Below are 22,262 nucleotides of genomic sequence, written 5' to 3' on the forward strand. Positions count from 1 at the left end.
GGCGACGCGTCAACGCTTCTCTCAGATCGGATCTTTGATAATTCATGCTTTGCGTTCGTTGCTCACGGGCCTAAAATCGTGTAGTGTAAACTCAGCATTATCTGAGCGGTACAAGACTTGGAGACTTTACCTCTACTTGCCATCTGAACATACAAAACAAATGTGGGAATGATTCGATAAGTCTAAGTGTTTGTAAAAAAAATCTAAACCCTTTGATTTCGTGGTCAAAATTGACTGACCAATGAAAATGAATGGGAAAGACCATAACACAGAGAATTTTTTTGAATCTGTCAAATACAATCAATAAAATAAATTAAAAGGTGAGACTAGTAAACATACAGAATGCAAAAAATACACACCCACTCACACACACACATACACATACACACCCACACACACACACACTTACACACACACAAAAATGAACTGTTGAGACTTAACACAGAGCTTTTTTTTTCTCAAATAAAACCAATAAATCACCCACAATGCAGAACACACACACACACACATACACTCTCATGAACACTCACACACAGCACAATGATCAAAGAACAAGTTCTGAGAGACCCCGAAAATCCACTGTGGGAACGTTTACGCTTAAATGCAGGTGCCTCAACTTCCAGACAAAATACTGCATCTTTCTGTTATGGAAACAAAGACATTTTCCCAAAGCTCAAATGTATAAAGTGGCCTCATCGAGCCTTGCTCACATTCTGAAGCAACGCCATGGCGAAACGCTTTACTGTTCAGTAGACTCTGCAGCTCTGGATATTATTGTTACGACATGATTTTTAAGTCATGTTATTTATATTTTGTTGCCTCCAATATATGTCACATTCTCATATATTCTTCATGTTTCAACTCACAGAAGTTTATGTTTTTACTGTACTGAAGTTTCATAAATTAGCATTTGTGCATATTTACATGTAAAAATGATCAAATTTGCATAAAATCCTCAAAGAAGTGTGTCATTTAGATAATAGATATTACTTAAGGGAAGAAGAAATTGAATTATTATCATCAGCATCATTAAAAAATTTTTTTACCATCATAGTAACAAATACAGAGCCAAACAAAAAAGTTATTCAGAGTATTATTTGCATAAGTCTGGCTATATGCTCTGCATTAGAGCGTGCTTTAAACTTTGTAAGCTTAATGTCATCTGAATTAAAAAAGTTCATTTGCAACACAGTAAACGCTAATGTAACACAGCTGTATTTCTGAGCCCAGCGTCAGTCACCACCAGTCCAGACAAAACAACATAATTACCCACAAATATCAATTATGATGCCTATTAGCAATTAGCATTGGCTCCAGCTCTGACATTGTGGTCTGTCAAGGACTCAGCAGATGTCATGTCTGGGTTGAGATCTGAGACCCAGTGACAGACACTAACACACTCAACACTGTGTGTGAGTCACTCCGGTCTGCTGGGACAGGGGTCACTCATGATAGGCATGTGCAGAATGTGACAGCATGAACTTGAGATGAGCAGTGCCGCCAATTAGTGCTTCCTGGAGTTTTCACAGAACTCCTCTCATGCCTGTTTGATGGACATTTTTACCAGCTGCATTGGAAGACCATTGAGAAGGATTCTGTAAACAAGCTCGACTGAAGTCATTGAAATGGATGGTAATATGCAATGACACAGGCAAGTTGATTTTTCTGTGTTTGGTTGTGTTGTCAGTTGATCATGTAGTTCCTGAGCCTGGTGTTAGTCTGATCGCTGCCTTTAACCAGTGGAGACAGTGGGCAGATCATAAATCATGCTGTGATTACTCGCTCCATGTGGACATCACAGAGTGGCACAAGGGCATGCAGGAGGAGGTCGAGGCACTGGTGAAAGATCACGGTATGATATAGATCTTTATTGCAATGTCAAATTACTGTATTGCCAAAATGTTTGCATGCAATGAAAATGGGAACTTGAAATTAAATGTAACTGTCAACAAGTACTGCTGTTTCTATGTTGCACATTTGACAAATAAAACTTTGACTTTGAAACTGAAAGTAAAAGGACTAGTTCACCCAAAAATGAAAATTCTCTCATCATTTACTCGCCCTCATGTCACCCCAGATGTGTATGACTTTCTTTCTTCTGCTGGACACAAATTAATATCAGCTATGTAGGTCCATACAATGCAAGTGAATGGTGACCAAAACTTCGAAGCTCCAAAAAGCACATAAAGGCAGCATAAAAGTAATCCATAAACCTCCAGTGGCTTTATCTGTGTCTCTTGAAGCGATCAAATTGGTTTTGGGTAAGAACAGACCAAAATAAAACTCCTTATTCACTGTATATCTTGTCATTGGAACAATTATGATTTCATGATGGCCAAGGAGACTACTAATGTCAAGATTTATAGTGAAAAAGGAATTATATTGTGGTATGTTTTCACCTAAAACAGACTTTATATCTCCAGAAGATATGGCTTAAACAACTGGAGTTTTATGGATTATGTTTATGCTCCCTTTATGCGCTTTTTGCAGCTGCAAAGTTTTAATCACCATTCACTTGCATTATGGACCTACAGAGCTGAGATTTCTGTGACCAGAATCAAGTGTCTTACTATATATTTGTGCTATGCCAGACAGGTTTGTCTCAACTACGCTCAGATTCAGAGAAAACAGTGAGAAAACTGTATTAACTTTAAAAACCAAGTAACTCTAAAGCCATTTTTCTCAGTTTCAGTGTTGTTTGCTTTTTTAGGTTCTGTACTTTTTAGGTTCTGTATATGTGTTTTTCATATCTGATGTCTCTGTAGGCGTCAACTCTTTCCTGGTCTACTTGGCTTACAAGGGTGTTTTCCAGCTAAGCGACTCCCAGGTATGACTGTAGTTCCCATGCATGCGTCTTTAAATGAATGTAGGTTTAGGTATGATTTATCATGCATATGTTTGAAACTATGCAGATATTACTGTCAAAGCAACGTAAGAACTGCAGAACAGGGTGTAAATCTCTGGGTTTCCAGTGCCATGAGACTGCAGTATTAATGTGTTCTCCATGCATTAGTGTGATTTGAGCGTGCAGGGCTGATGGTCACTGAGGAACGATCGGGATGCTGTGATCTACACCCAATTTTCTGTAGCTGTAGATCCACAGCAGACGATAATACACACAGCACTGCATTTACATACAAAACTACTGTTTGTTATAGATGTATGAGGTGTTCAGTGTTATCAGGGATCTAGGAGCCATCGCACAGGTGCACGCTGAAAATGGTGACATCATCGCTGAGGTAATCACACCTTTCCTTCCGTCAGTTCACCTAAACATTTATATTCTGTACTATGCAGTTTCAAACCCATAATACTTCATTTCTTCTGTGGGACACAAGAGGTGAAATTTTTAAGAATGTTAATGCTGCTCTTTTTTCCATACAATGATAGTTCTATCGGGAAGACACGCAGGCTTGAGTGAAGTTTAAGATGCCATTTATTTGATAGATGTAAAACAGAAAGTAATGTCCCTCTCTTTGGCGTAGGCCCCGTCCGGCTGTCCGAGGGAGTTGTACCCGGAACCGTCATGTCCTGCCGGAGATAGGAGGCAGGGGCGAGGAGCCTACCCCTGTGCGGGACAGGGCTCAACTGGTGGTGGTGGGGTGGTGGAGGTTGCCGTGTTAGCACACCGAAGCAGCAATGTGATAGATTGTGAGCGGACTTATAAAGCAATGGCTTACGTGCGATTGGCTAGGAGTTACCCAGCTAATGATGTGATGATGTACAGCTGCTAGTCTTCCCGCTAGAACTTCTGGTGACAGAAGTCTAACAACTGCTTTTGTGTCTCTGCTGTTTTTGGCTCCATGTTTTCAGGAACAGAAGAGGATTCTGGGATTGGGTATTACTGGTCCTGAAGGACATGTCCTGAGCCGCCCAGAGGAGGTACTGCTAGAAACTAGGGCACATGCTGACAGAAACAACACTAAATACATCTATCAAAACACATTCACACAGTGAACAAACATCTGTGCATTGAAGAGGATTTTTAGCACATCATAGGCATTACATGTGCATCAAGACATAAAAACACTTCCAAAATAACCTTCAAACATGCTGTTGTGGTATTTGTTTGTTTGTTGTGAAATTTTTATTTAAAGGGACAGTTCACCCAAAAAGGAAAATTATCTCATCCTTTATTCACCCTCATGTCATCCCAGATGTGTATGACTTTCTTTCTTCTGCAGAACACAAATAAAGATTTGTAGAAAAAAAAAAAAATTTGCTTAGATTTTATCCCCTTTTCTTCCCAATTTGGAATGCCCAATTCCTAATGTACTCTAAGTCCTCATGGTGGCATAGTGACTCACCTCAATCCGCGTATCTTATCACATGACTTGTTGAGCGCATTACCACGGAGACGTAGCGCGTGTTGAGGCTTCACGCTATTCTCCGTGGCATCCATGCACAACTCATCACGTGCCCCACCGAGAACGAGAACCACACATTATAGCGACCATGAAGGAGGTTACCCCATGTGACTCTACCCTCCCTAGCAACCGGCCCAATTTGGTTGCTAAGGAGACCTGGCTGGAGTCGGCCTGGAGTCAGTGTCAATACTCGCTGAGATACCCAGGCCCCCAGAAAAATATCTCTTTATCTTTATAACTTAAAGTTATAAACAGGGGCTCAAGTGAATCGGTGAATCATTTACATGAACCATCTGAACAAACCGATTCATTAAAATAATTTTTAGTAAAACACATTTTAATGAATCTGACTTCTGAATGCTACATATATATGAACTGTTTACTTTAACCAGTTCATTTACATTAACCATCCAAACGAACTGATTCACTTCAATGTTTTGTATGCTGCATAAAAACAGTGATGTAGCGGTTTGTGTCGCTACACAGTTACTCGTGGTTAAAAGTAGTTTGTTACTGGAAAAGCTACTGGACTGCGCTGTTACTTTTAGTTACTTTCCTGCTTAATACTGACATTTTGTAAGTAACTTGTAGTGTAGCTTAAACTACTCTGAATTATTAGTTGCTTCAGTTTTAAAGTAGCTTCCCTATAATGCTTCCCAGTTTTTATTCTTCAGAACTGTACCAAAACACATTTATGTTTCATTTCATTTAGGTATCAGGGGATTTCAAAAGCACTTTTCCATGCTCTGCATAGTTTCACAGACACATAAACCGTTCAGAAAGTTTCAGCCAAGTTTTTTGCACACAAGTGCAGTAAGCATTCAGGATGTGCTGAACGACACTTTACGGCGGATGTATCTGTAATTTGAGCTGAAGGTCAGTATGTTTCTGTTGCTGTTTTATAGGTGGAGGCTGAAGCTGTGAACCGGGCCGTAACGGTGGCCAATCAGACCAACTGTCCCCTCTACATCACCAAGGTGATGAGCAAGAGTGCAGCTGATGTCATTGCCCAGGCCAGGAAAAAGGGTACTACAGTTGTTTGATCTGAAAGTACCATCAATTGATCACCATTAAACTAAATCACTAAATGGTTCACATTAGTTTTGCTTTGAAATGATTAAAGATGAGACAAATGTGATATCAGCTCTGTTGCAAAACCTTATAAGCTGCCTTCCTAGATGGCATATTTAGACACCACAAAATCACAGAAGTAGAGCGTTTCTTGCAGCTTGCTTACAATAAATGCTCTTTTTGCAGTGGTGAGGAAGTTTTGAGTTCTGAAACTTACAGTGTGTTTTTATAGTACAATGAAGGAATATTAAAGTCCTTAATATGAGCCCCAGGTGGACCACAAAATCACATAGCATATGATGGGTAGGGACTCTGATTTCTTACCCTCAGACTACGATTACGGAGCCCCTTAGAGGACATGGCGGGAATAATAAAACATTTTCGGAAATAGTTTTGCGTGCCCTCGCAATAGTTTGTGTTCCCTTGCAATAAGCTTTGCGTTCCCTAGAAATACCATGGTTTTACTACAGTAACCATATTTTTAACATGATATTCGTAGTTAAACCTAAGTGATAATACGGGAAAACCAAAACTGTGGTAAATAATACTTTTGTGGTTATTATAATTTTACTAAACAAATGTTTTAACAAATGTTTTGATGGACTGGCGACCTGTCCAGGGTGTCCCCCGCCTTTCGCCCAATGTTAGCTGGGATAGGCTCCAGCCCCCCATGACCCTGTACACAGGATAAGCGGATGACGATGGATGGATGGATGGATGTTTTAACATGTTTTGTTTTAGTTTTTTGGCAGAAACCATGGTTTTACTACAGTAATATTATAGTAACTATGAGAAGTAAGTTAAGTAGCCATGGTTTTAAAACCGTGGTTTTAATACAGCGTACTGTATCCATATAGTAACCAATCTAGATTTACAATAGATTAACCATGGCAATTATTGTGGTTACAAAGGTTTTACTACAAATACGATGGTATTTGGTAAGTAAAACGACAATAACCACAAAATTATGATTTTTATTACAAAAGTTTTAATTTTCCTGTATTATCACTATGGTTTTACAACAAATACTAAGGTAAAAATATGGTTACTAAAGTAAAACTATGGTAAATGTATTGTGAGGGAACGCACATTTTTGCAAGGGACTATTAACGAAAAACATTCCTATCCTGTCCTTTAAGGGGCTCTGTATGATTGCATCTAATTGAAGGATATCAAACATGCTTACATATTATCCACCTTTTTCCTCAATGCAGAAATATGCAGATAATGTGATGTACATCGTGTTAAATTTGTAAACAATTGTCAAATCATAGTGCCAATCCATAGTGCCGATACTAGATTCGTGATGACTGTTTTTTGACCGTGCCACGCCGGGTTAGATTGCTCAAAGCAATGGCCCGAGGTTAGGTCTGTTGAAATCATTAAGTTGTTTTAACAGCCAAAAACCACAAAAGTTTAGCCACTTGGAGTAAGTTTTTACTCCATTTAGCAATTAAAAACTATTGGAATAGTAGAAGATAGCTCAATATGTGGATAGTAGACAATGAGGCATCTTTTGAGTATGAAGAAGGAAGCAGCACTTGAGTCAAAGATACTCGCTTGGATGTATACAGCTTTCAAAATGTTTTTAACAATAGTTATGCTGCTTTGTACCTCCACAGGTACCGTGGTGTACGGGGAGCCCATCTCGGCCAGTCTGGGGATGGACGGCACTCACTACTGGAGCAAAAACTGGGCCAAAGCTGCAGCCTACGTCACATCTCCCCCCCTCAGTCCCGACCCCACCACACCAGACTATCTCAACTCCCTGCTTGCCTGGTGGGTGGACAGCTGCTCTATTGCTTTAAATGAGACAGAGAGCCTAGGAACAGTTCCATAGCAATGTATTTTTGCAGTTTACATTTTTTGGGGAAAATAAGCTAAGCTTTGGACAGTCATTCCAGTTCCATTCCAATTCATTCGTCACACTGGAATTGGATGTTCGAGAGCATTGTGTTGTGGATACGGTATCTCAATGCTCTGGTTGTATACTACACATTTTTGCCCATTTAAGTCATCCAGGTATTTCATTCATACAGAACATTTGCGTACTGTGAATGGGATACTCCATACTGCAGAAATAGTATGAATAGTATGGCAGTATGTTATTCCAAAAATAGCCTGTGTCATGTGGTGTTGCTGACAGTCATAGATGATCACTAGAGGGCGCTTTTATACACCATAATGTGATATCTTTCTTTCTCACTTTCTTTTGATGAACTGGGATTCATCAAATGATTAAGAATAGATTGTAGCCTATTTGATGAGCGCTTTACTCCTCTTTTACAAACCTGTGTTTGTTTTATTTTTTGTGCAGTGGTGATCTGCAGGTGACTGGAAGTGCACACTGCACCTTTAACACCTCTCAGAGGGCCGTTGGCAAAGATAATTTCACTTTCATCCCAGAAGGAACTAACGGCACTGAGGAGAGAATGTCACTCATTTGGGACAAATGTGTGGTGAGTAAGGATGTATTATATGGGAGTGCTGGGCTTTGCAGGATGTCTATAACATGCAATTATCATCTAGCACTGCATGTGGTATTTTTAGATCTGGCTAATGCCTTTGCATCAGTGCCTCGTGAGTTGCTTTGGACAGCCTTCAACTTCTTCCAGGTCCCAGGACCATCACACAACTTGTTAAAGATTACTTCCAGTTTTGTGTCACAACAAAGGAACACACCACTGCTTGGCAGCACCTGGAGGTAGGCATAATGGCAGACTGTACCATCTCTACCCTGGCCTTCACAGTGGCAATGGAGCTTATCATCAGGGTATCACGCTGGGTGGTAGGAGGGGAACGTCTGAAAAGCGGTCTGCGTCTGCCTACGATCATGGCTTATATGGACGACATGACCACAATAACGACAATGTAAGGGGGAGGCCACCCAAAGGCCCAAGGATGGCATCCAATGGCGTGGCTGAAGGTCTCCTGCGTGTTCTGTCTTATCGTGCACATTAAGTTTATGTTATTTCGTTCCAATTAAATAACTATATTATTAGTTTTATGATCTTTACAATCTTAATTATTATTATTATTAAATTTGGTTTAACATTTGATCATCGTATTTAACTCTATTTTATATTGTACTCTGATGTCGCTTAGAGAGTCTCGCGCTGGCCATGTACGCTGATCTCACGGTTACAAATTAGCCAGTCAGGTAATTGACTAAATACTAATTAGATTGCTGCTCATGCTTAACCTTTATCTAAAAGTATTTTGTTTAGTCCCCTTAGATAGTAAACACTTAATTAGAGTAACATTATTTCTACCCAGAGGTCATGACAACTAAACTTTACAAAGATAGACTAACAATACCTTTATATAATAAGCTTTATATAATCATGCCATAGTTACCTATGCACACATAGCTAGAAAAATATTACAGGTTTAGACTACACCCTATTCATGTTGTCCTATATGGAAATTCCCTATCGAGCCTGTACTTTCTAAGTACACTTGATCTAATGAAAATCTGGTAGTCGGAGCTCTAAAGTCTCAGTCGGTGTGCCCCATGCTCCACTCAGAACTGAGCTGTAGTCCGCTACTAAACTTGTCGTAGATTTGTGGAAACATGGACTTAACGTTATCTACTAACGACAATAATTTCAGAGTAAATCCTTTGCCATCTCTCGTTAGGGACCAAACAATTCTATTATTTCAGATGTTTGTTTGATGTTATTCAGGATTTGGTTTACAATTTAGGGGGTTGTATGTAGACCTTTGAAACTTCAAATTTAGTAGGTTGTTTGACGTTTACAAAGAATGCACCTAATCTGCATGCAGCATATGTTCCTGTGAGAGACTTGAGAGGGGCATGCTCCTGATAGAATACAGTATTTTACTAAGTTCTTAAATCTTACTTGTGATTTGACTTTGCTGAAAGGGAATGAGACTGTTTTACCAGTTGCACTGAGACCTCTTGAATGATAACAAACATGTATGATCAGAAAACCTTTTACATTACAGGACAGAATAAGTCAGAACTTAGTTTTTGGTGAGTCTAAAGTGACCTGAGGTGTGAGAGAGGGAGCAGATGTGAGTGCGATTTGCATTTTATGGTCCTTACTCAGTAGGGTGTGTTGTCTCAAGTTGAGATGCTCTTCTGTGTGAGAGTTCTTTGACTTTTTCCGGAATTGGCACCTTTTGGGCATAGACATCCTTGTGCCAGCCTTACAACGACAAAGGCTTGCACCAAGCATCTCTTGGACAAACACCATTCTAACATCAAATGGGCACGAATGGAAATAAAGCCATGTAAATCTCACAGTATTTTAAGGGTAAGCTCATATGACATGGAGTGGTGGTGGTCGTGTAGTGGGCTAAAGCACTAAACTGTTAAGCAGATTGTTGTCGGTTCGATCAACCACTGCCACCACCATTGTGTCCTTGAGCAAGGTACTTAACTCCAGGTTGCTCCGAGGGGATTGTCCCTGTATTAAGGGCTCTGTATGTCGCTTTGCATAAAAGCATCTGTCAAATGCATAAATGTATATGTAAATATGACAGGTTCTGCATCGATGAATAACCAATGCCTACATTCATGGAGAAGCCATTTAAAAGCCTTGGATGATGGTATGATGCAAACCTAAAAGACACACAGCAGGGACAACCATTAATGGAGGATATAATCACTGGCCTCGTGCATACAACACTGTTCTCCCAGGGAAGCTGAAACTTTGGTGCCTCCAATTTGGGCTGCTTCCTCATCTTGTGTGGCCAATTACCTTGTACGAAGTCGTTCTTTCACAGGCCAGCAAGCTGGAGCATCTGATCAGCTCACACACAAGGAAATGGCTTGGATTATCAAGAGGACTGTATGGAAATGGAGTCATTTCTCTCCCAATTTCTAGCATTATGGAGGAATACAAATGTGCCAAAGTAAGGTTAGACGTGATACTAAGAGAGTCCTGGGATATGGTTGTAACAGAGGCTGCTTCAACCCTAGTAACACGGAGGAAATGTAATCCAGCAATAGCGGTCCAGGATGCAAAATCAGCCCTTTGACACCAGGCCCTTTGGACAGCAACAAGAAAGATGGGGTTTTGGGCTAGGAACAAGCAAGCCCACCAGGCAAAAAGCAACACCAGCAGACAACTTGTGGTGGAAGAGGTGCTCTATCAAGTAGCTACCAGGATCACTATAGCCATATCTCAAGCCAAGCAAGGCCGCTGGACGAGATAGGAGGGCATTGAGGAGAATCACCTGGAAAGAACAGTGTAATATGGAGGCAAATAGGACGAGTTTTCTCTTCCGTGCCACATATGATGTCCATCCTTCTCCCGTAAATCTAAACCTCTGGCTGGGAGACGATGCTGCCTGTAAGGCTCTGTTCAGTTCCTGCCAACCGTAAGCACATATTGGTTGGTTCTAACATCACAGAGGGTGAGAGATTGAAATCAGGACCTATTAAATGTGTGTTTCGCTGTCCAGCAAAATCTGCAGGTTCCAGAGTGTTCTGAATGGGTTTCCCTTTATCATCCAGTAAGTGCTACTTTTACTGTCACTGCCACATTTGTAATGTCGTTTTTTCCACATTACTGTGAAAATGACAATGAATAAAAATGAAATAATACAATTTATCTGGAGTGCCAACCCCACTGCATTCTGTGGATATGATTAATTTCTGGATTGTGCATTTAAATTCACACTTTTGACCAAGTGTTTAGTCGCACTACTTTTTCTCTGTGTCTGATTTAGAACAGCTGCAGATCTAACAGCCCTTAGATAAAATTAACCGTTATTTGTTATTCTTCCCATCAAAATTTGCACTGCAAAAAATGACAGTTGTAACATTTATTCTGGCAAGTGACCATCGGGATAATCCAAGGCTAGATGTGCGATTTTAAATGCACTATGCGTCAGGTGGTTCTTCGCCTTCATGTCGTTCATTTAAAATAGTTTAACGCACACCTAGCCAGTGGATTATCCCTTACTTAATGCATTAGGTATCATGAACTAACAATTAATTATACGTTTTAACAGCATTTAATAATCTTTGTTAATAGTTATTCATACATTTACAATTCTTAATTTTTAGTTCATGTTAGTTTACAATGCATGTACTAATGTTGGCGAATACAACCTTATTGCACTCAAAAAATTATTGTAAGATTTATGCATTTCAATTTCATAACAAATATCCACCAAATTGAATTTTTGATTGTGTAAAGTGTTACTGTTTTATTTCAGTTTTTAGGATATTATTTATGTTACGATCCCTGGTTGTCTGCCCAGTGTTTCTCTTGTCGCCGTCACAGACTTCAATTCCCATGATTCCCGGCCCTCATCACTGCCAGCACTGTGTTATTATTCTTACCTGATTGTCGTTTTGTCATTATCGTGTCTCTGTGTATTTAAACCCTGCTGTTCCTCCATTCCTCTGTCGATCGTTGTTTGTAGATGTCTGGAAGTCGATGTTCAGCCCAGTTTACCCTGTTCATGTACCCTTTTGATGTTTTCATGTTTTTGTTTCATTTTTCTCATCTTGGACGTTTCCTTTGTTCCAGTTTTGTTTGTTTCCACTTTTGATCAATAAAACCCGCACTTAGATCCGCACTCCTCATCTGCCTCCTCCTACTAACGTTACAACTACATGCAAAGTTAATGCATTAATTGTAATAATGTAAATATGGTTATGTTTTCCGATGGCAGACTTATACAAAATACCTCTAGTGGTATTTTCATTCTTAGTGAATACAGATTGCTAAGGTTTCAAATTGTATTATATACTGTCTATCAAAATTAATTCAACACTATTTCTTTATTTGAGTTAGTTTTAAAAAGTTCAATTAAAATTTATTTTAGTTTAGTTTCAGGCCCCCCAACTATGCTAGGGCAGTTTCCGAAACTCATAGTTTTCTGAAGTAAACGGTAATAGAGAGAGTTGAGGAAAACAATGCTCTATTGTTGATTGAAGGCTTAAACATAGTGCTTTTAGTGTTTTTTTTAAACTAAAATGTATTATTATTGACGTAGTCTTAGGTTTAACTTTTATTTATTTATTGTTATACCAAAACATTTTTTATTACGTACATTTTTCGTTAACGATAATAACACTGATAGCATCAGAGCAAAGTAAGATAAGTGTGAGAGATCAGCCAAGCTTGATTCCACCCTCCACTCAACGATCACTCTCCCCGGATGACTAATCACACACACCTGTTCACCATTAGCAACCTCATCAACACGCACTATAAATCACTCACCATAACCCCAGTTCAGCGTCAAGCCTCCAACAGGAACAGACCCTTCGTCTTCGTCTTCGTCTTCTGAACCCCTGATGCATCCCGATTGCTGAAAACGTAACGTTTACTCACCTGAAAACCTCTAACCCCTGTGTCCTCATTCTGTTGTTCTCCAGGACTCCTGTTCGTATCACCTACCGCCTGTTCTCCAGTATCCCTCCGATTCGCCAGTTAGTCTTCCGAACCTGGTTGCTAACGACTGCTTCTGAAAGAGAGGATTGGTATCACTAAACTGTTACTACCCGATGCCCATATTCCCGAAGTGTTTGTGCTTACCTGTTGCCTGCCCTGCACCGAGTGATCTTCACCTGAACTTACTATATACTCACCTAAGACTCTTGCCACCGAAAATAAAGCTGTGTTTGGATTCACTTACCTCTGCCTCCTTGCTTATATCCTGACAGAAGGCTTGACCATACACCGCTATGAATCCTGCACAGCCCGAAGACGACGCTTCCGCAAACCCCGCTTCCTCTCTGGTTTATGTTGCCAACTCCGCCTCCCGACCAGCGCCCTTCTCAGGCCGGGCAGAGGATTGCAACGGGTTCATCTCCACTCAGTCTACGTCTCTGCCTGTTTTGTGTTTAGAGCGTTACAGAATACCTGACCCAACCATTATGGACCCAGCAGCCCGACTCTTGGATCTTCGTCAGGGGAACCAACCCCTGGAGGCTTATGTGGTGGACTTTCGTGTCCTGGCAAACCAGGTTAACTTTGGGGAGGTAGCCCTTAAGGACATTTTTTATTATGGGCTAAATGAGCCAACCTCTTCTTGTATGCCTGGTGGTCGCTGTTCCCTCAGCCTGGCTCAATATATTGACCTCGCCCTACTGTTCACTGGTTCTGCGTTCACTGTGGGGGAGGCCGAGCCAGTGTTCCAAAACATAACTGCAAGACCAGAGGCCCCAGTCTCAGAGCCCACGCCTGTCATTGTGAGCGAACCTGCGCCCACGCCTGTCACGGTGAGCGAGCCTGCGCCCACGCCTGTCACGGTGAGCGAGCCAGCGTTGCCAGCCTCGTCTGTCCGGAGGAGGAGGAGAAAAAGAAAGGTCTCTGCCCTCCAGCTTCTGCCTACCTTTGACAAGCAGCCAACGCCTGTAGCCTCGACCGTCCCAGAGCCAGTGCCAGTAGCCATGACCGTCCAAGAGCCAGTGCCAGTAGCCATGACCGTCCAAGAGACAGCGCCAGTAGCCATGACCGTCCAAGAGCCAGCGCCAGTAGCCATGACCGTCCAAGAGCCAGCGCCTGTAGCCTCGACCATCCCAGAGCCAGCGCCTGTAGCCTCGACCGTCCCAGAGCCAACGCCTGTAGCCTCGGCCGTCCCCATAACCATGCTCCCTGTTGGCCAAAAGAGAAAGAGAAGGAAGAGGGCGCCTTCTCCCCAGTCTCTTCTTGTGCTCAAGACCGCAGAGGTCCCCTCAGAGTCTTCCACGGCTCTACCTGCCTCTGCTCCACCCTCAGAGTCTTCCACGGCTCTGCCTGCCTCTGCTCCGCCTCCCGAGTCTTCCAGGGCTCCGCCACCCAAGCTTTCCAGGGCTCCGCCTCCTGAGCTTTCCAGAGCTCCGCCTCCTGAGTCTTCCAGGGCTCCTCTCGAGCTTCCCAGGGCTCCACCTCTCGAGCCTTCCAGGGCTCCTCCTCTCGAGCCTCCCAGGGCTCCGCCTCCCAATTCACTCGAGTCCTCCAGGGCTCCGCCTCTCAAGTCTCTCGAGCCTCCCAGAGCTCCGCCCCTCAAGTCACTCGAGTCTTATAGGGCTCCGCCTCCAGAGCCTCTCGAGTCTTCCACGACCCTTCTCCCCGAGCCTCCTACGGCTCCGCCTCCCGAGCCTCCTACGGCTCCGCCTCCCGAGCCTTCCAGGGCTCCGCCCCTCAAGCCTCTCGAGCCTTCCAGGGCTCCGCCTCTTGAGCCTTCCAGGGCTCCGCCTCTTGAGCCTTCCAGGGCTCCACCTCTCGAGCCTTCCAGGGCTCCGCCCCTCAAGCCTCTCGAGCCTTCCAGGGCTCCACCCCTCAAGCCTCTCAAGCCTTCCAGGGCTCCGCCCCTCAAGCCTCTCGAGCCTCCCAGGGCTCCGCCCCTCAAGCCTCTCGAGCCTCCCAGGGCTCCGCCTCCCGAGCCTCCTACGGCTCTTCTCCCCGAACCTCTTACGGCTTTGATCCCGGAGACTCTAAAGCCTCATATGGCGCCAGCTTCCTCGGCTCCGCCTCCTGAGCCTTCCTCGGCTCCGCTTTTAAAGCCTCCTACGGCGCCACCTCCCTCGGCTCCGCCTCCAGAGCCTTCCAGGGCTTCGCCTCTAGAGCCTCCTACGGCGCCACCTTCCTCGGCTCTGCCTCCTGAGCATCCCACGGCTCCGCCTCCTGAGCCCCCCGAACCTTCCTCGATTCTGCCTCCTGAGCCTTCCTCGGCTCTGCCTCCTGAGCCTTCCTCGGCTCTGCCTCCTGAGCCTCCCATGGCTCTGCCTCCTGAGCCTCCCACGGCTCTGCCTCCTGAGCCTCCCACGGCTCTACCTCCTGAGCCTCCCATGGCTCTGCCTCCTGAGCCTCCCGAGCCTTCCTCGGCGCCGCCTCCTCAGTCTCTCAGTGCTCTGCCTGCCGAGTCTTCCCCGGCTCCGCCTTCCAGGGCTCCGCCTGCCAAGTCTTCCACGGCTCCACCCCCGGAGTCCGCCTTGGCTCCGCCTCCCACGGCTCCGCCCCCAGAAACCCTTCCTCACATGGTTCTACAAGCTCCCCCAGTAACCATTACTCCTCCCAGACCTCCTGACCCTGTTCCCGACCTGTGGCCTCCTCCCAGACCTCCTGACCCAGTCCCCGTCCTGTGGTCACCTTCCAGGCCCCCTGATCCAGTCCCTGTCCTGTGGTCACCTTCCAGGCCCCCTGACCCAGTCTCTGCCCTATGGCTGCCTCCCGGACCTCAACCCAGTCACCTACCAACTTCGCCTGCCTGCTCAGTACCGCATCCACCCCACGACGTGGGGTCAAGGTCGCTGGCCTGGACTCTGGAGGGGGGGGTACTGTGAGAGATCAGCCAAGCTTGATTCCACCCTCCACTCAACGATCACTCTCCCCGGATGACTAATCACACACACCTGTTCACCATTAGCAACCTCCTCAACACGCACTATAAATCACTCACCATAACCCCAGTTCAGCGTCAAGCCTCCAACAGGAACAGACCCTTCATCTTCGTCTTCTGAACCCCTGATGCATCCCGATTGCTGAAAACGTAACGTTTACTCACCTGAAAACCTCTAACCCCTGTGTCCTCATTCTGTTGTTCTCCAGGACTCCTGTTCGTATCACCTACCGCCTGTTCTCCAGTATCCCTCCGATTCGCCAGTTAGTCTTCCGAACCTGGTTGCTAACGACTGCTTCTGAAAGAGAGGATTGGTATCACTAAACTGTTACTACCCGATGCCCATATTCCCGAAGTGTTTGTGCTTACCTGTTGCCTGCCCTGCACCGAGTGATCTTCACAGTATCTGCACCTGAACTTACTATATACTCACCTAACACTCTTGCCACCGAAAATAAAGCTGTGTTTGGATTCACTTACCTCTGCCTCCTTGCTTATATCCTGACAATAAGGAGATTGAAGATGTTTACTCTATTAAATGTGTACTAAAACTGTAGTAAATGTGCTAAAAAGCTTTTTATGCATTCATAGCTATAGTTGGCTTATTGCTATCAAAAAAGGCTTCCGTGCCCACAAGAAGTGTTTGACCTTGTCTTTGAGAAATGTGGATGTTCTGCCTCACAGGTGACAGGTAAGATGGATGAAAACCAGTTTGTGGCCGTGACGAGCACCAATGCCGCCAAGATCTTTAACCTGTTCCCGCGTAAGGGACGCATCGCCGTGGGCTCCGATGCTGACCTGGTGCTCTGGGACCCGGATGCCACCAAGATCATCTCTGCAAAGAACCACCACCTGGTGAGAATAGTATAGATTTTGTTCCTCTTAAGTAAACTTATAACGTTTTTCAGGGAAATAAATCGAAGATGAGGTGAACTTAAGTTAATGTATGTTATGGGATATATTCATGCAGGCTATTCAATACGCATTATTATGGAAGCCCTGAACTGCAAGGTGAAAAGAGAAATTCACTAGATGTATAAAATGTTTTTATAAATTAATATTTAATAACTTAAGGGATGTGCTACTGACCAATTCACAAAAGCTCCACTTGTCAGTCATTTAAGTAGCTTAGTGATTGAAGATCTTAGCTGGGAACTGAAAGGTTACAAGTTCTTTAAAATGGCGCTTATCTATTGTGACATCACAAATGTGAAACAGCATTTTTATTTGAAGGTAAACAAATTCTACTGGTCCTTGTGCAATAAATAAAACTCTTTCATTCTTTTGTTTTAATCTTTTTTTTTTTCTCTCTGTCACTCTCAGTCGGTGGAGTATAATATCTTTGAGGGGATTGAGGTGCGTGGAGCTCCTGTGGTGGTGATCAGTCAGGGGAAGATCGTATTGGAGGATGGGAATCTTCACACCATTGAGGGGTCTGGACGATACATCACCCGTAAACCCTTCCCAGACTATGTCTACAAGAGGATAAAGGCTCGCAGCAGGGTAGGGTTACAGACATTCATATACCGGTAGTTTAAGTGCACACATGTTATTAGTATTGCTGGAAATTGTAGGCAAAAATCAGACAGGACAAGTTGTTGATTCCCTTTGTCATTCTGGTTATAGACTGAAGAAGAATTCACAAAATGGTTTGATCATGGTTTAAATGGTTTCTTCTATGTGTTGACATATTTTCTATTGAGACAGGAAGATCAGACAGGGCATTTCAAAGGATTTGTCCTTTTTTAAAATAGCCAATAGCCTTTAGTTTACATCACAGCCTGGCAAAACCATGTCAGGTGTACCATTCTCATTCTAGAGAGCAATTAATTGAAAAACTATTGAGAAACGCCCCTGAGTGCAAGATGGTATAATTTATATTTGTGGTCCATTTTTCGAGGTGAAAAAGAACAATTTTAGTGCGTATATTTGCTAAAAGTTCATGTTGCTTACTTTTTAATGTTGCAACTTTTAAGATGCATATAGATAGTAGTCTCAAAGCTAACAGAAATTGAATGAATGCCACCAAAGTCCAGTTTTGATTAAGTAGGGTGTTTTGCGGCCTTCAAGTGGAGTCAAAAATTTTGTAATTAAAGGAATATTCTGGGTTTAATACAGTTAAGCTCAATCAACAGCATTGGTGGCATAATATTGATTACCACAAAAATGTATTTGACTCGTTCCTCCTGTACTTTAAAAAAGCAAAAATCTGGTTTACAGTGAGACACCATCTGGTTTACACATCGAAGTCACTGGGCCATTTCGTAAACATTAAAATACTCACTTTTTCAAAAGTATGTCACAAGATGTAAACAATACGCATTTTAACATGATTTTAGTGAGAGAAAATCACTTACTAACCATTTCTCTGTAAAGTTATATCCAGTTTTACAACTTTTTTGCCATGATGTAACACCAAAACTGCTAAAATGACAAACAAAACAATAATATAAACATCTTTACAGCTCAAATAATACACACGTTTTACAGAATTAATGTAAGTGTTTTAATAAAATAATAAGCTTTACATTTCTGCCTTTAACCCCTCCAAAAATTGGTCTCATTCACTTCCATTATATGTGCATCACGGTTACTTCGAAAAGGAGGGACAAGTCGTTATTCCACAAATGCTGTTGATTGACCTTTCATTGTTTTGAACCCAGAATATTCCTTCAAGAGTTCTGATCATATTTACACTTTGGAAACTCCGAATTCTAGATATTTCCAGAGTTGGAAAGCAATGATTTAGATAAATAATTTCAGTGCTTGATTTCAGTTATATATGTTATATGTGACAGCAGTATATATGTGATGGGCAGTAGCTTCGCTACTATTAGCGAAGCTATTATCTTAACTACATAAGCAAAGCCATATCTTTGACAAGGTAGCGGCATAGCGTTGATAAAAGCTACACCGCTACATCATGCCTTGTACCCGGTGTTTACTAATGCCAGTTTTGAATCAGAACTAAAGATGTCTGATCACAAATGAATTGTTCATTTGAGTCAGTTCTTTACAATGAATTGGTCACACGTGTTAGGAAAGCGGTCTGAATCGGTTTGCGATTCATTCTGAATGACTCCGAAAGCTTGCGCTCGCGCTGCTGAATCATTTGGCATACCCTCTCACTCGTCACAAGCTTAGCTTAACTTATTATTCTTTTGAGTGGTTGCTTAGCTAGCTACATTTTATGAGTAGCTTGCCCAACACTGTGTGAGATATTATAGTCAACTAATGTAAAGTTCATGAGTTACCCTTTGCAATTTGTTTTATGCAAATGAATAAATACTAGAATTATTTGCTAGATTAAATGCATTAATAAATCATATGTGCAATGTCATGTAAATGTCATGCAGGATTCTTATTCAACGTTACAAAACAGCTTTTAACAGCGTATTTTGTGGATTTGTTTTATATTGTCTTCGTTGTGTTACATGTCGTAACAACGAATGCCCAACTCAGTGGGTGGAGCTTTGCAGGTGCACTTGAAGGCAGCAGTTAAAACTGGATGTCTGGTTTGAATTTTTTTGTGTTACTGCACATATATATGTTGTAAAGATTGTCATGTGTGACTACGGCATCTCTTGTCATAGCTTGCTGAGCTGCATGGAGTCCCTCGGGGTCTGTATGACGGTCCAGTGTGTGAGGTCACTGTAACACCCAAGGTCTTTACCCCTGTCACTTCTGGGAAGACTTCTCCCGCTAAACCAGCTCCTCAACCAGTTCGCAACCTTCACCAGTCTGGATTCAGCCTGTCTGGTGAGTAAACATCCATATACACACATATACATATATATATATATATATATATATATATATATATATATATATATATATATATATATATATATATATACACAGTATTCATATATATCATGTACTACAAAGTTTCAAGAGGTATGAATAGCATATTACATTCTACTGCACAGTATGCAAATTTCTTGTATGTACTGAATGTGCTCAGCATTACTGAGATAACCGAATGCCACTAGTTGACACACAACGTAGTGATGTGACATCACGTGGCAACAGTGTATTACTACCAATAGCATCCTACTGTTTAAAACATTCATTGTTGCATACAAGAGCACAAGCATTAAGCACAACACAATGCCTTAAGTCCTAAGCGCAAAATCAATGGGTAAGGCCATGAAGTTTTGGTATTTTCATGCAAGTATGCCCTAAGTATATGCGCAAGTGGGTTTGGCGAAATTGCCCGCGCAACACGCAAAAAGATTGGATGGTCTGGACCAAGTGCAATTTCATTCTTTGTTTCTTTGTTTATTCCAGCATCTGCGTCCTGTTATATAGTCCATTCCCTTTATTCTCTCCAACTTCTTCCACAGGTGCCTTGTGCAGTGACTTAAAAATCACTTCAAAATTCAATCATAAATACAATTGTAAATATGTTGGATAATACGTTGCGCATGGTCGTAGCACGTATTATTATGTAGCACAACCCCACTATTTTAAAATAATTAGTAGGCAGTTTACAGTATATACTGTGCATTATGCAGTAAGTAGTACACCCGTATTCTATTGTAGACATAATAGGGGTGAATTCACAAAGAATTAATCGTGCCCCGTAAAAGCACCGTATATTTGGCATGCGCTTTCCATGCTGGTTCGGCACTTGATTTGCTAAAGGTATTATGCAAATTAGTCAACGGCGTAAACATGGCCACAAAAGCTGTGCTGAATGCAATTTGCACTGTGCAATTCCGATCTTGCAGGCCGGCTCTGAGCGCTATATAGTGGAGGATGCCGCAGAACACTGCAAGATTTTCATTTTAATACTCAATACGCATTGCAGGTGGTTAGTGAAATAAAACGCTGAAATATCAACTGTTGGATCAACTAGTGAATTCGCCCTAATATGTTTCTCTGTGCTTGTCATTTAACCCATACTTTTCTCTATTTTTCTGCAGGGGCTCAAGTTGATGATAACATCCCTCGTCGCACCACTCAACGCATTGTGGCGCCACCTGGTGGACGGGCCAACATCACCAACCTGGGATAAAATCATTTACTTAGAAAGTGAAAAGATGGGATGGGGGTGTTGGGTTAGAGAAACATGGGCATTTTCTCTGTTACCGGTCCATCCATCTGGACTGTGTTCCAACAAGCACATCTCCTTCCCTTCCTCCTACATTTCGACTCCATTCACCCACCCCCTCCCTCCATCTTTTTCAATCCAGGATCCCATTCTTTTAATGTGGCTTACTTGGGGGCATTCTTATTCCAGAGTGCATTTTATTGGACAAAATTCTGGATACGCCCCTGAGTGCAAGGTGATGTCATTGATATTGTTGATTTATTTTCCTGGATGAGAGGTACATTTTAAATGCAAATATCTGCTAAAAGATCATTTTGAAAACTTTTAGATGTGCACTAGCACATAAGTGACCTCAAAACAAACTGTAAAACTCTAAAACGTAACATTGTTTGCATTGACGCATGTTTCGAAGAAAATAAAAACGTATACGGCTAACCAAGTAAGCCACGTTGAAAAACTGGAACCAGTACCATCCATAGAGTAATGTTTTAATATTAGTTTTATTTTCATTTTGAAAAACAGCACAAAACTACCACTGTTTAGTATTAAAAAGTGCTGTTGCCATTTTGGTTTGTTCTTTTTCCTTGTAGGAAGAGTCAGTGAGTTACAGTATTTATTGTTTCAAAAATTAGGTTGCAAGCCACATTTGAATTTTACATTTTGCAAAAGTGTCAACTCTTCCACAAAAGCCTGATTTATTAAAGGTTTTTAGAATGTTGTTTTATAATGAACTCAAAAGTTCGATTTCTTTTGTATGTATGTTATAATTTAGGTTTCAGGTCGGTATTTGTACTGTAAACACGTCTTGAAATCCCTCATGTTTGTCTTCCTCATGCTTTTGCACTTATTTACTTTTCACATTATTCTTTCAGTATTAATTAACTGCTGTTTTGAATATGTTTCATATATATATATGTAAAAGCAGTGAAGAGACTAACAGTGATGTATTGGCAGTTGTGCACAGTCCTGTGGGGTTTTGGTGTTATTTGAATTCACTTATTTTTTCAAACTGTGTCAAACTGTCCGTTCCTACTTTCTCCTGCAGTTTACACAAAGGAGGTTCTCACCAGAGAACACAATACAGAGAAAGTAAAGAAAAATTCTCTAGGCAAAAAAAGGCGAAGCTGCTCTTTTCACCCTTTCATTTCCGACTAACGGAAGAGAGTTACCATAGCAACAGGTCTCCATCACTTGAAGTGGCTGTTGATTGGATACCACAGCCGTGCTGTGTTGGGCCATTGCCCCGGTAACCTCTTCACAACGGGTGTTTAATTCATGCTGTGAATCCAGGCACTGGTTTATCTGCTCAGCCCATGACATCACAGCAGTTCACATGGCGTTCACCACCGTGCCATGGGGCAGTCAAAAAACCATCTCGCCACAAAACTGACCTTGACCTTTTACCATATGGGCATTTGGCAGGTTGCAGTGACCATGGTTATATCAAACAGATTGAC

General features: G+C 42.3%; 1 protein-coding gene across 1 annotated transcript in view; it reads left to right on the plus strand.

Moving 5' to 3' along the window:
* Window positions 1-20,974, plus strand: part of LOC127621326 (dihydropyrimidinase-related protein 2-like) — a 30,902-nt gene extending 9,928 nt beyond the window's left edge. Inside the window, exons 4-14 of the mRNA XM_052094883.1 lie at window positions 1,688-1,852; window positions 2,766-2,827; window positions 3,159-3,239; window positions 3,814-3,882; window positions 5,273-5,393; window positions 7,061-7,217; window positions 7,756-7,897; window positions 16,434-16,604; window positions 17,073-17,252; window positions 19,343-19,508; window positions 20,678-20,974. Of these exons, the coding sequence (XP_051950843.1) occupies window positions 1,688-1,852; window positions 2,766-2,827; window positions 3,159-3,239; window positions 3,814-3,882; window positions 5,273-5,393; window positions 7,061-7,217; window positions 7,756-7,897; window positions 16,434-16,604; window positions 17,073-17,252; window positions 19,343-19,508; window positions 20,678-20,769 (1,406 nt within the window). The 3' untranslated portion in view covers window positions 20,770-20,974. The remainder of the gene's footprint in view (window positions 1-1,687; window positions 1,853-2,765; window positions 2,828-3,158; window positions 3,240-3,813; window positions 3,883-5,272; window positions 5,394-7,060; window positions 7,218-7,755; window positions 7,898-16,433; window positions 16,605-17,072; window positions 17,253-19,342; window positions 19,509-20,677) is intronic.
* Window positions 20,975-22,262: the final 1,288 nt, after the last annotated feature.

The sequence above is a fragment of the Xyrauchen texanus genome, chromosome 27, assembly GCF_025860055.1.
Source record: "Xyrauchen texanus isolate HMW12.3.18 chromosome 27, RBS_HiC_50CHRs, whole genome shotgun sequence".
Taxonomy (NCBI): domain Eukaryota; kingdom Metazoa; phylum Chordata; class Actinopteri; order Cypriniformes; family Catostomidae; genus Xyrauchen; species Xyrauchen texanus.